This window comes from Aedes albopictus, chromosome 2 (assembly GCF_035046485.1).
Source record: "Aedes albopictus strain Foshan chromosome 2, AalbF5, whole genome shotgun sequence".
NCBI classification, from domain to species: Eukaryota; Metazoa; Arthropoda; class Insecta; order Diptera; family Culicidae; genus Aedes; species Aedes albopictus.
The window spans coordinates 515,458,740-515,474,098 of NC_085137.1; the positions used below are offsets into that span (position 1 = coordinate 515,458,740).

At 39.1% G+C, this 15,359-nt stretch overlaps 1 protein-coding gene across 1 annotated transcript in view; it reads left to right on the forward strand.

Moving 5' to 3' along the window:
- Positions 1–14,481, forward strand: part of LOC134286995 (sporozoite surface protein 2-like) — a 49,810-nt gene extending 35,329 nt beyond the window's left edge. The window contains exon 3 of the mRNA XM_062848713.1: positions 14,437–14,481. Coding sequence (XP_062704697.1) covers positions 14,437–14,481 — 45 coding nt within the window. The remainder of the gene's footprint in view (positions 1–14,436) is intronic.
- Positions 14,482–15,359: the final 878 nt, after the last annotated feature.

Below are 15,359 nucleotides of genomic sequence, written 5' to 3' on the forward strand. Positions count from 1 at the left end.
GGTTTATGTGCTGACTCATGTGGAGCTATAAATAGATGCCACGGAATAGAGCCAGGTCTCTAGTATTTTTTAACGTTCCGGAAGAGTGACGAAATAGTGTCGGTCCGCGAGTTAGTTCGTCACCATACTACCGCGGTTATTCCATGTAGTTTGGAGTACACTTGAAATAAATGCCTAAACCCTATAAAAAACTACAATCAAAAAAGATGTTACCTAAAATCCACAGTTAAGTGCCATTAAATATTTAACACCAAAAATAGGGGGTCGAAGTAGGCGTTGCCGTGATCGCTCGTGTTTTGTTTTCCCCGTCGCATATTTTTCGAGCTCCCGTTAATTATGATTTGGCCGATTGATAATCTGAGACTACGCACGCCACTCGGACTGCACTTCGCGAGTGATTATAGAGTGGCATCGTATTTCATGTATAATAACATAGTGAAAATATCGGAATTTTCTTCGAAAGACGAATGAAGTGGTTCACAATTTTGTTTGTTAATATCGAGAGTGCCATCTTTTGAGAATGGCAGAGTTTATAATTTCGGGTGAATCCCAGCCTTTGACACAGGTTACGTCCCGAGAGTGCAATACGTCCGCTTCATGTGTTGGGATCAGAAGTGTCATGGTTTAACCAATGCGATGGAAAATGCTGCCTAGGGTGTGTACTCGTTCTGAAATTTTGGGGCGATGCAGTTTGTGTGTGGCATGAAGGAGCATAATCTAGCCGAAAAGGTGTTGATTTAAAGTGATGAAATAGTGATCGGTACTTAAGAGAGTTCGACTGATATGTGTGCTCTAGCTACTTTATCGGCGCTGCAGTCTTGGGGAATCAAAACGACTGTTTTAGAGACTGCAGCGCCGATAAAGTAGCTAGAAATAGTGATCTACAGTTGGGCTATTCAAATTGATTCAAAGATCATGAATTGTCTAAATATTTCTATAATGCTGGTGCTAGCGGAAGATACTAGAAGACGACTACTGTTACCATGGCAACCGGCTTACTAATTGGTTACCATGAAAAAGCGAGCTGCAGGATTTCAAAAGCATCGGGATTGCTGTGATCAGTTTTGTATCGTCAAAAAAGAAACCGACGATTATAAAAGTCATTAATTTTTGCTGGGTAAATGGAACGCGGTTGAGTGAAAAGCAAATCGATTGAGAAAAACACTGGCAAGAATTTTCTGCAGCGTAACGTTCCAGAACCTTGCATACATGCTGAAGATGTTGCTGTTAGTGGGTGACTGCAACATTTTCTTAGTTTCATTTAAAGAAAATCAGTGTGGTTTATTAGAGGGAAACGGAATACCTTCCTGTTATTGAGAATGGCGCACTCCAATTGATGATTTTGGTGAGTTTGTTCTAATTTGAATTGTATGTTGTGTCCTGTTGGGGTATTTGTTAAATCATATGTTTATTTAGTAATATGTACTTCGGGAAGGGATACTCTATTTTCTTATGGTGGGCTTCGTGGCCGTGCGGTTAGCGGCGGCAGTCGTCTAGGCGTATCGTAAGCTCCGGAGTGTGGGTTCGATTCCCGCTCCAGTCGGTGGAAACTTTTCGTCAAACGAAAAATTCATCACTGGGCCACTGGGTGTTCTGTGTGTTGTCCGTTGTCTAGTGTAAGTAATGTGTTCAGTCTGTGCAGCCTCTGGCTGAAGACGGTGTGAATTGTCTTTTCTTCTCGTTTCAGAGAGCGAGTAATGGCGCTTAAGCCTAGGCTTTCGAGCCTGGACATCAGGGTGAAATTCCTATGTCCCATCCCAGGAAGAGGAGCATCGACGGGGTGACATTAACTTTCTTAGCAAAAGTCACTCCCAACGTATTTATTTCACATTTATACTACATACTATGCTGAGCGGTTGGTACGAGATGCCCCAGTTCTGTACCTTTATCCACAACAAGACGCTGCACAGTAGGCCTGGCCGCTTCAATTCTTGTATTACATCTCCGATGTGCTGCAAGCATTGATAATGACAAGAAAAATGATAGAAGTAGTCGGTCCTATCATTTTCCAGAATTCTTTCAATGAATGTCTGTGTATGTGTAGACTAGACTAGACTAGGCTAGACTATTAAATATTTAACACCAAAAATATGCTAAAATGTGAGTACGGATCAACGGAAATTTCACCACGGACGGTTAGTAAGTGCACCATAGTAGAAACAGTTAATTATAACCACGTTAGTTTTTCCGTTGTTTTTTAACGTACGCCCAGTGATCAAGCGAGCCAGTGGTGAACAATTAACTGCAGCTGTGAATAGAACAATTTGTGGCCGGCCGGACATAAGTGTAGAACTGTGAACAATGGCATGTCGTTGAATCTGTGGTTGTCCGGCCCTCTTTTGGTGCAGGCTCGCTTGATTGGCCACCTTTTGAAAACGCGCGCGCTTGGTACCACTGCCCGGAACTGGAACATGGCCCTACGTTATAACCTGCCTTACCGACACGTGAGCAAGTTCTTGTACCGATTAAATGAACTGCGAACCCATGAAACCCCTAGAAGAAGAAAGTGAAGAAAGCTAGAAGGAGAGAGAAGAGGAGACGAATCAGGTATCAGGTATCAGAAGGCCGGCTCCAGAGGCACGTTATCCTCCATTTGGGACATTTGTGCCATCGCCATACATATGAGCCTATTTCATCATTTACCTGAGGGAGAATGGGACAAGGGATGGGAATTGGGAAAAGGAAAGGTGATGAAATAGGAAGGGGTGCCCTATAAGAGGGAATGAACGCATAAGCGCAACGAGAGCTCATAGCTCATACCACAACGGGGTTAATCAGTGCCCTGAAAAGGACACTGTAAAACGCATAAGAGTAAAAAGAGCCTGTAGCTCATTGGAGGTAGCTTGCGACGTCATGCGACTTTCAATATGACATAGAAAGGCACGTCATCAAAAGCATCCTCAATATTCAAGAAATCACCTTTCTTGAAAACGTATACATCTTTGTGTAAATGAGTCACTGTGGACATCCCAAATTGGGAGACATGTGAGTTCACATGAACAGGCATGTTAGCCAGACGAACATCACAGATGTGATAATCGACAATGCGTTTCGAGCATTACAGAAAAAAAACGACGTAACCAGATAAATCTGGAACTTATTCCTTCTTTTTACAACGCACGCACCCTTTCGGGATAAAACTACAGAGTAATTTCACGCCATGGAAATACCCAATAGAAAACTACAAGAGTTCAAAACATGTTTGAAAAACTCAAATCCCTCTGGAGAAAACTAGGACAAAGCCCCATTTGCTCCAGGAGATTTGAAGTAAGCAGAGCTTTTTAGTGCCCACTAAATCGATTCTATAGCTACAATCCTCGGGGTAGAAGCTAAAGATTCGTAGCTATACAAAAGACTGGTTTATCCGAAGATATTAAGAACTTGAACAGGTCCGAGTTCCATTCAGGAATACCTCTTGCGGTCCGCACAGATCGCAGAGGACAAGCTTCTTTCAAAGCAGTAGATATGGTATACCACAATGAAGTGCGTTGTAATAACAAAACCATAATGAAACTCTCTTAGAGTAGCAATGGAAGCGAGTTATCCATAAAATGTGATCGCAACCAATTATTACAGGTTTCCAAGCTTGTTGAGCAGGGACGCCTGAATACGCAAAGTTTGCGAAGGAACACTCTAAAGTGCAAAAAGGTCAAATGGAGAGTCCTCATCTGACACATGCCAAACAGTCAACTCATGACAAATTCTGCTCATGCAGAGTTGGGTTAGGTGCAATTCTATGTTAAGTTAACCATGAACTGTACTACCTAAGTATTCCATCAAACTGAAGCATCTCAAATCAATGTTTGAGCTACTTCAGATGCAAAATACCAGCGAAAAGATGCTGAAAACAAGAGCTTGCTTGATGGCATCCATAAGGAAAGGTTGAAACATTCTGTTAACGTTATTCTAAAATATAGCATGCTCGAGGCACGACAGTTCATCTATAATGAAAAAAGCAAAGCTGGGTTCACAGAAAACCTTACTTTACACAGAAGTTACCTTACGAAAATGAACTTTTTGAAGTAGATCCACTTGGGCTACATACGCTTTTTACGCTGAAAATTGATCTGAGGTTTCCTTGCCGTAGCCACTACCCAAACTAGACAGGATTACACTCTTCACAATCACTGCACAAAAAGGAAACATCAACGACGAACCAAATCGGTGTCAATTGAAAAACGCCAATGGCGAAAACGCATTAAGCGAACCCATATAGACAGTAATGTAAGCTAATTAACAACATTTGAATAACCCCGCCCTTATTTAGCCTCAAATTTGAGACTTAAGAAGGGCAACTGATTATCTCGGAGAAACGCAAGGTCCACTGCACCATTGCTCCGGTTAGCGCAGTAAGGGCGTAATACTGTGGAGGACGCCCTAATTCTCCACAGGCTCCGTTTGTGGTTAGGTTTTTATTAGACCCCCCTAACCATTCATTCTTTGGCACGGTAAGCATAAAGCCGCATAACACCATGAATTAGGGGTCACCTGTTTAGTGGACTCTTACCACTGGATCAGGCGGTCCGTAGTGTTATTCTTAGCCAATTGAGACAACCGCTACCGACACTACACAGCTATCTAGGCTGATCGGGAAAAGAAGTTAACATTGATGGTCAACTTCCGAACGAACCCGAACAGTCCGGCCCTCTTTTGGTGCAGGCTCGCTTGATTGGCCACCTTTTGAAAACGCGCGCGCTTGGTACCACTGCCCGGAACTGGAACATGGCCCTACGTTATAACCTGCCTTACCGACACGTGAGCAAGTTCTTGTACCGATTAAATGAACTGCGAACCCCTGAAACCCCTAGAAGAAGAAAGTGAAGAAAGCTAGAAGGAGAGAGAAGAGGAGACGAAAGAGAAAGAAGAAAGAAGAAGACGATCCCACGTGCCCGCCAACGGAAGTTTCCTGCGTTGTCGTGTAAGCATGTCAACGGAGTCAACGATCGGCCGCAACGGTGAGCGCTAGCCATGTAAAAATAAAAGTTAATCCCAATAATTTCAATTCAGTTTTTCTCTATTTTCTTCAATAAAAATATCTTTGTATGGCCCTCTTAACCTCAACATTGCATAGTGTTAAATTATTTTACATGTGAAGAATCTTGTTCCGCCATTTTGAATTGTATTTGTCCGCCTTGCCACCAAATATACACGGGATGATTGTCCGGGAGAACCACCGTAAACGACCCTGAGAAAAGTAGGTTGACAACCACTGCTCCATTGATTTTATATGGGGCAGGGGTTCCCAACCTACTTTCAAGCAGTATCAAACATTTTTTGACCACTGCAACTTCAAATTTTAATCATCTAGTTTACAGAGTCCTATTTTTTTTAACTTTTACAAGAAACATCAACAAAGTTGGTACTATTTGCTTCGTTAGCATGTTTACTATATGAGCTAGAAGAAACTTTTTTGGATATCGTGCTCAAACTGAAATCGTTAGTGTAATTATAATTTCTGAAACAGTCTATAGCAATGTTTCCCAAACTTTCAGGAGCTATCGCCCCCTTAGACCTTCAAAAAAATATTTTCGCCCCCCTAATGTGAGATTTTATTTTTCTATAGTAGAAGTTTGAAACTGTGCTTAGCTAAAACTTTTAAAAGCGCTACTGTGGCAAAGCTACACTGAGGATACTGTTCGTATGATTTTCATAGTTTAGATCTTATGAATCGGCTATTTTTATTTTTTTCATCATTTCATAGTTCTCGTATGCTTTTCATACATTGAAAAGCGAAATCCATAAGACTTGTCGTATGAAACATCTCATAAGAAGCATCGTATGAAAATCATAAGATATGTTATGAAACACCATTGCTTAAAAACAACAAAACCTTTTATTGGCTTCTAACCACTTCAACTTCCGAAGCATCGATGGACGTATAAGTAAAGCACGCACTCGCCAACCTTGACGTTCCTGGTTCGATTCCAGGATGCGATTTTTTTTAAATTTGCGCAAAATATTTCATAAAAATATGTATGATTGTCGTAAGACATAGTTTCAGTTTTTATACGTTATCGGTATGATTTTCATACGTGAGTGTAATGAAGTTTATACAGTAACAGTATGACAATAATAGTTGGCGCATTGAATCCAAAATCATAGTTCGTAACTATGATTTTCGCAAGAAATTCTTGTGGCAAAAAATCATAGATGATTCGTATGATTTTCGGAGTTGCAGTATCCTCAGTGTAGTAGTGCCATTTAATGTATCCCAATCTGAGCCACACTCATTTTCATTTAATTGTTTGTTAAATGCGTTGATTTTCCGCATTTGAAAAAAATATACTTAATTTTAACCGTGTTTACATAAATATGATATCGTCCTTATGCCTACTTCTCAAACTGTTGTTGATCAAGCATTAATTTATCGAAATGGAACGGAATGTGAACACTTAAGTGCCCCACACAATGCATACGTTTGCGTGTGCGTGACAGTAATTTGACACATTTCCCATGGGAAAACTGTCCAAAAAAAACGCAAACCTTGACGGAACGGACGCTATGTGTGCCAGGCTTTATGAGTACTCGATATTCTCAACCAGATGTTTTACCATTGTTCTTAGAGGGAATTTTCCAACAACCGAGCGAGAGTCAATGTTTTGTCACAAGTACTCAATTAAGACTGGTGGAGAATTTGAAAACAATTACAAAAATATATGAAAAAAATGCGGTGTATTTTCAAATGTATGTACTTGCTCTTCTCTAAATCCAAATCCAGATCCAAATCAACGAGATATTTTTTTTAATTTGCTTCCCGTGTTTCAAATAAATTGTCAAATAAGTTAATATGCATCATTCATGACTAAATTTGAACGGAATTTTACGCAGAATGTTTTAGATGTTTTCAAATTAACTTCCAGTAAAGTTTGGAATTCCTCCGAGAAGCTTCTCTGAAATATTTTTATACACTGTGTGCAACTTCACATAAAAACTGTGTTACGAATTTCATCTGAAAAGTGTTCTGAAACTCGTCTGAACCTGATGTTTTTGAATGAAAATTTCATCCGCCTACGAGTTGAAACCCAATTTTGTTCATCAATTCTTTTCATATTTTTGACAAAACTGATCATGATTCACGAATTTTCGTTATATCGGTTTAAAATTATTTTTTTTTACATTTCCAGAATCACAGAAGCCTTTCAGAAACACGTGTAGCATTAATATTTTTCTTGTAATTTTGCCAAAGAGTCCACATAAATACCAATCATTCTGTAAAATTAAGTCGATATTTAAGTTTATTAGTGACGGTATTTTGTCCATAATCCTAGACAAAACTTGAACTTTAGGCTTGAACGTCAGGGAGTTTTTGTGATTCAGTTCACATTCTCGACTTGTAGTTCAATACTATTGATGTTTTTCAATCATAGAAAAAATCGCCCCCCTTTTTTGTATTTTCGCCCCCCAATTTTGATTTTTTAAATTTTCGCCCCCCTGGGCCTGATTTTCGCCCCCAAGGGGGCGATTTCGCCCACTTTGGGAATCACTGGTCTATAGGGTATATGTACCATACCTTGGCCTAATATGCAAGCCGCATTGACAATTTTGACCACAACTCGTGAATTAATAGCACTATAAATGATATGTTGACCCTATCACGCACTCTAGGCAATCCACTCTTTGGCTGGTCGAGGGGGGGGGGGGATAAAAATAATAAAGCATTTTATCTGAAAAATAGTAAAAACTTATCGGATTTGTTAAAGATATTTTAGCGAGATTCGATATTTTAATAAATATTTTTTTATCTGCCCCCGTCAAAATGCAAAATGCAGCCAAAAATTTATGAAGGGGGGGGGGATAAAAAGTCAAAATTAAATTTGTATCAACCTCACAATGAAAAGATTCGATGTGATGGTATGCAGCGTTGGTCTACGGTACAACAATTGGCCTATTAGTGGATACAACGTTGGCCTATTGCTTTCCAAGCGCTAGAACCACTTATTATCTCATGTTTTCAATATTTCAGCTGAAGTATTATCACTGTTTGTTTACCAATCTTACTTCCAAATTACATTTTCGGAGCCAAATTTTCAAAAAAAAAATATAAATAAATCACTTAAACTCAAGTTCTTTCTTAATTAAGTAACGAAAACAACGCAACTCTATTATTGTGTTTTTTACAGTCACCGCACACAAAATCTTTCTTCCTGTTCGTTCTTTCTGGTTCATACGCAAGCAATGTTGTTGACGTCACTTTACTGATGGGCAAAGAATTGGGTACATAGTGAAAAAAGTGCCCTCAATATTCGGCCCACATTTAATTCGTAAAATAGTTATTATTCGTTGAAAAAATATATAACTTCAAAATAGCATCTTTGACCGTCGCATCAAATGTTCAGTTGTCGAAAAATCAATTCAAAATGTTCCAGAATTATGCCATTCACGATCATGTGTATAGACTACCCACTAAGCCGAAGAATCATGGCGTCTACAAAAGCTAAACAAAGTGGCATTTTCATTCAATTTAATGTTCAAAAGTGATAAAATTGAAACGAAATGTTACAGTCGGTTGGCACATAGCTTTTTCGATCTCCAGTATGCGCGTTTGTTTGAGTTTTTGGCATACGTTAAGATAGGCCGAACGAGGGGACTATGCCAACGAAGCATCCCGATACCCTATCACGGGAATTTGGGGAAGGGTTAAGTTCAAAGGGCTTGATCAATATAGGCACGAAAACAAAACGACGTACAGCAACAAACTCACCATATTAATTGCAGTAGGTACCACGGTGTGTCTGGTGGACAACATTAATTTAAAAAAATCGGTATCGCTAAGACACCCACCAAACGAAAGCTAAGGGTCCCCCCTTTCATTTGAGACTGAAATGAGAAAGTTCTATCGGCGGGTCTAGAACAATTTTTTTTTTTGAAAAAATATGATATTTTTTCTTTTTTTTTCGAAGAACACATTTATGACAAAACACTGTTTTTCCATTGCAAGCATGATTTTCCGACGATATATTTTTTTATATTATGTTTATTATTCTTCACATAAAAGCACAATAGTCCCATGTGAATGGGTAATCCAGCAGATGACAATTTTGTGTTTATGGACAGTGTGGTGAAAGTACTAGAACAGTGAGTATAAAATCGAGTTATATGCTGTTCCTTTAAGGACAAGGTTTTTGGAGTACATTGCTTAAAATGTCTAGAGCACCGTTTTTTAGAACCGTTGAACGGATTTGGATGAAAATGCATCACGCTGTTGACAACCACTGAACAATTAGCGTGATGCATTTTCATCCAAATCTGTTCAACGGTTCTAAAAAACGGTGCTCTAGAAATTTTGAGCTATGTACTCCAAATACCTTGTCTTAAGGACAAGGTTTTTGGAGTACATTGCTTAAAATGTCTAGAGCACCGTTTTTTAGAACCGTTGAACGGATTTGGATGAAAATGCATCACGCTGTTGACAACCACTGAACAATTAGCGTGATGCATTTTCATCCAAATCTGTTCAACGGTTCTAAAAAACGGTGCTCTAGAAATTTTGAGCTATGTACTCCAAATACCTTGTCCTTAAATTCCAATCTAGATTCCAATAATGTGTTTGCATCCTATGACAGATGCGTATACGTCTTTAGGGTTTCGTATATGACTGGCACCAGCAGGTCACCAATCGACCACCTTTACAGCATATACCGTCATTTGGTTCTTAGGATTTGTGCTCTTGAAATTTCGGGGTGTGACTTCGTCGTATATTCTCCTCAAACAGCTTCTCAACTTCAATGTGCGTCTGGTACTCAAGAAACATGTTTTCTTTCGTCTTCTTCTTCTTCTTCTTCTTCTTGGCGAAACGTCGCTACATTGTTTGATTTGTTTGGAATTTTCTTATTTTATCTCCTACAAGCACTTTCACAGTTTTTAACTAAAAACTTCTTTTGCCAATTACTATTTTGCATGTGTATAGCGTGTGACTTGCACGAAAATACTGCATGCTCATTTAAGTCGAGGAAATTTCCTTCATGAAAAGGTCCTGGACTGACCGGGAATCGAACCCCTCATCCTCAGCATGGTTGTGCTGGGTACTCACGCCTTTGCAGCTGTGGCTTTATGGGCACTTTTTGAAATCAAAAACAAATAATTGGTGAACAAAATCGGTTTACAGTTCTGGTCACTCGTTGACGCCGGTTTCCATCTGGATGGTAGTTCATGAATATTTGAGAGCTTCATCTGATCAGCCTGATCTCTGGGTTTTGCCCGCAAATATTCAGCAACCTCAGCAACTTTATGAGAAGTCTGAATGATGTTCAACAAGTTCCAATGTACTTCAGCTTTAGTGCAAACAAGCTACTTGCCTTTGATCATCTTCTTGTAGCATCTAGAACACAACTGCAACGAGCAATTTCTTTCTGCGTCATCGGTAGTAGCGCTAGATCTGCCACGTTTGCCATTTATGAGAAGTTGTAGTTCTTGCAGAACTACATATTTCACAAACAAGGGCCGCAACTCCATGTAGAAGGTTTCAAATTATATGTTAGCTCATAGAGAGTAAATCTTATGGGTATATTCGCCACCATTGAATGAGATAAATTTAAATGAGCAAGTCCGAACTTTTTTGTGGGGTAGTACTAACTGCTATCTCTGATATCTTTCAGAAAAAAGTTTTATAATATCAACAACCTGCAAGTAGAAACAAGAACAATTTAAGACATTTTCAATCCATTCTGATAAATATGTTTGTGCTCAGACATATGTACTTTAATGTAAGACATGTTAAAGAAGTTGTAGAATTGAATGACTCTAACTCGTCTATAATGCCGTGATGTTAGCAGAAGATGTGGAGCGGACCTGGTGTGATGGTTAGAACACTTGACTATCACGCCGAGAACCTGGGATCGAGTCCCACTCCCGACAAACTCGCAAAATGTGAGTTCTTCCCTCGGAAGGGAAGTGAAGCGTGGGTCCCGAGATGAACTAGCCAAGGGCTAAAATCTCGTTAATACAGATTAAAAAAAATATAGCAAAAGATCAAACTATTGATAACCGACAGATTAGCACATTGTTCTTACAACATATACCGTTAGACATGTAGCATTAATTATTCTGTTTTTGTCAGTTGAGTAAGGCTACCTGTTCACAAAGATATACTGTTACTAATATTTTTTATGTCTAATTACCCGTTATTCTACAATTTTTCTAAACAAATCTAAAACAGTGAATATTAACTGCTTTCGATGATAATGTGGAGGAAAACACTTCTTCAAACACAAAACGTACTCTTTGGTTTGGTTTTCATCGTTAAAAGTAAGGAGCAATACCTAACTGCAATAGTCTAAATTAACTAAAAATGTTTAAGTCTTAGGTACCATAGAGGTGCACAAATTGAACAAATACCGGCATGTGATAATTCTATCCGAGCCACGACATACAAGGAAAAAAGACAGACCATCACATTGATAAAATTGTTGTGGAGTTCTACATCGTTTTATTCATGCTTTTGAACGATTTAAATTGCATCATCAAAAAACTTTCACCTTCCAAATGTTGTGCCCCGTTATCCGAGCTACTTTGATGTATGTTCTATTTTTGTTGACATTACTCGGCCTACTGTGATCGTAAAACTGTAAACTCATAAGACACTGTCAATAAAAAATAAGAAAATTGCAGCCGCAATAACTACTTCCACATGTATAAAAGGCGAAGTTTATTTGTATATATGCCCAGATACTGCTGAATTTCTATACAACTGCCTTAATTTTTTTTTGCACTTTATGTCTAAGCAACATTTTGTAAGGAAAATTTTTAATTTATGATTTGACCCGTTTACTCTCTTAAAAGGACACGTTACTAATGGGCGACCTCATACAAGCCCATTTGGCTACACTCAAGGTTGAAAAAAGAAAAAAAAACACAAGCCTCAAAGATAGTAATATTTGAAAAAAAAAATTGTTCTAGACCCGCCGATAGAACTTTCTCCTTTTAGTCTCAAATGAAAGGGGGGACCTTCAGCTTTCGTTTGGTGGGTGTTTTAGCGATACCGATTTTTTTAAATTAATTTTGTTCTACCAGACACACCGTGGGTACTCTCGGAACGTCATTGTCATTATTGACTTCCAATTGCGTCTCCCGGACATCCAGCAGCAATATCACCAAACATTACACTGAAAACACGAAAAATGAATACGAATTAAGGAACCCCGATGGAAGTAAGACAAACTCTCACAACAATCGCGAATTTTCCGAAGATAAATTTGCAAGCACTTTCCGAGGCAAAATTTGCGGAATGCATAGCACCACCAGCCGTTTCTCGATTCGGCCGGCCATAATCAAAACAACGCGGAGCAAAGAAAACGCGTGGCAAACGCAGCCGCTCGCGCGCACATCCTACTTCGATCTCCAATATTTAATTGATGAACAATCGCTTTTTTTCGGTGCATATACTTTTCATTAGGACTAATTAACACATTCAGTCAAAACTCAGGAAACGCATTGAAGAATTTCTGGTGAATTTCATGGATAATTTCTAGGCAAGGTTAGTGTCGATGAAGTATTTGTGACAGAGATTATGAATAAATTTTGCGAATTTCCAGTGTCATTTTTTAATTACAATCAATTCCTTCATTCCAAGCACGTCAGTGAGCATTGAGGAATCATTAAAGAATAACCCTAGTTGCGTTTTTTGTGGCCATCCTCCATCCATTCCAAAATAAATAACTTCTAATATTCTTAAAAAAAATGAACTAGTTTCTGGTTGCATTTGAAGTTGCTTATAATGAAATACGTTGAAAAGCTATTCAATTTAAGATTGTTTTTTTTTTTGCTAGAATGTCTACAAACATAATTAAACAGTCCCAAATAAAGTTCCTGGAAGGAAACTCTGGCGAAAATATTGCGAGATGACGATTACAGTACGATAAACTTCTACTGCGATCCCTGCAGAAGCCCCTTATTGAATCACGAGTTAGGTTTCTTATGAAAATACTTATTACAATCTCTGGAGAAATTGACTGTAGAATGATTGCAAAATATTTTGATACGATTTTACCTGAACACTCAGCGGCTAGAGTCATTGTTATATCCCATATTTTGGTTCGCTTTGTACACTTCTCCCCTACTCATTGAGCTAGGCACCGCGGTACTGGTGGCAGTCACAATGCAACACGCGGAAGCACCCGAAGCACCGGAACATATATTTTGCGACAGTAGCATCCGCGCAACAACGACCGTCGCGTCGTCGTTGCCGTAGCAATCCAGTGGCTCCATCATCGCTTGCTTGGATTGCGCGCAGCGCACCACAGTGCGATGGTGCTAAATGAAAATGTAACTTTGTTTGAGACCCTATGTGTGCCGGGAAAAATGGGAGAACAAACAAAAATTTTAAATGTTTATTGTTGGAATTAAAACATTTTTTTTTGTCGTGATTTAGGTGTTTCTGCACAACGATTTCGACAAGCATGGTGTCCGTTTCGATGTTTGCGAGTGCGCTGATGATAGACAGACGGACGGACGGCTGGACTGTTGCAGCATTGTTTCTCCGGTGCAAAAAGAAGCGTAACAAATGCTGCGCTCAATTTCTCGCTCTGGATCCCGGGTAGAGCGAAATGGCAAATGAAGGACAAATTTTACCATTAAAATAGAATGTTTGAATGGCAAAATTTGCTATTAGTTTGTTTGAAATAAGAGTTAAAATAACAAAAATAATAACTAAATTTCTATGGCATAACAACAAAAGAATAACTGATTTTGCCATTGTAATAACAAAATAATAGCAAAAAGAATGTCAAAATAATAACATATTTTAATATAATAGTAAGATATGCTATTGTTTTAATATTGTGGCAGGATATTATGATAGTAACATTTGTTATTATTATGTTATTATACTATTTAATAATAACTCGTCAATTACAAGTTTTACAATGATAGCATATTTTGTAATTGATGTGTCATCCTGAGCTATTTATAAAGAACTAAGGAATTGCAAATTTAGATATGATGACAAAATATATTATACTTTAGTTATTGGTTTGTTATTCACCTCTACCCGGGATGGCTCAACGTACAACCCATCATAATGGTTTTGTTTGGGAGCATAAATTGTAATGATGAATGCCGAAATGTGGTATGCGTTTCGATATTTTGGCTTTATCAAGCGTTAAATGTTTTTTGAACGAATGTTGCATCACTTTTGGGCCCGCAATTACAATTATGTTTCATGCTTTGATCATTTTATCAATTAAAACTTGATCAAGCAGCCCATGCGTGTGTAGACATGTAGAAATGTCATAATTGTTTGCATTTGAAGGCGTTGCTATCGCAACACAACTTGCAACGCAATCTTTATGCACAATCCCGCACTTTATGACATTGGACTTTCATTCTCTCAGAAATGTACTTTTTTTCCATACTCTGTAATTAATTTCCAAGTAGGTATTTGTGCAATAATGAAAATGAAAAATTAAATTAAAATTTAATTGTTTTCTTCTGTCCTTTCAGTACTTCGTCTGGGAACTGTACGGAAGCAAGCTTAACTGCTCCTAGGAGATGTAATCGTTTTCTAACTGCTCCATTCACCATCGCCGACAATGAGCGCCAAGAAGACTTCGCAGTAATCCCAGAACAACCAACCGCTTTTTCACTAACATACCGTTTCTCTCCCACTCGCATTGCACTGCACAGTGGTCGCTGTAAATAAGTAAAAACCCTCGCTCATCATCCCCCTTCCTCAGCGATATACACTCTCAGGAATCAACTGTCGATTTACTTCAGTGTCGCCTCTTGGCACCAATCGGTTCCATCGCCATCCACTTCTACCAGGGAGTTGTTTACCTACCATTGTCGCTCGCAGCTGCTGCTGCTGCAGCAACGTGCGCTGAGTCCACTGACAATCACGTTGGCCGTGGAATTGCTCTTCGCAATCACCATCCGGACCAACCCACACACCCGGCCAGGCTACAACAACGACGTCAACGCCTGCCCTGATGGGAAACGGCACGTTCAACTTTTGCAATTATTTATGCGCGCAGTTTTATTATTGCTTCTTCAGCTTCCGGTTTTTCCGTGTGGTGGTGGTGGCGGCGACCGAACCCCTTCGACTGACCCTTTTCCACAAGGTGAAAAAATAAAGTTGCGGTAGAGCATGGCACTTTGATTGCTCCTGCCGGTGCCATTACGAAACTAGCTTCATTATCTACTGTTGGCGCTCGGCAGATTCCATGCTTGCACGGGATCGACGCTTAATACTGGGATGTACATACTTTTACAAAGTGTCAACTACCAAGCTGCTCCACAATGAATTGCATTGCCCAGGGGCCATTAACCCTGAACTCAACTCATGTTTTGATGGAATTTCAAAAATTTAATCAAGGGTCATCTTTCTGCGATATACATCATAATAAAACAGTGTTTGCTTGATGAAC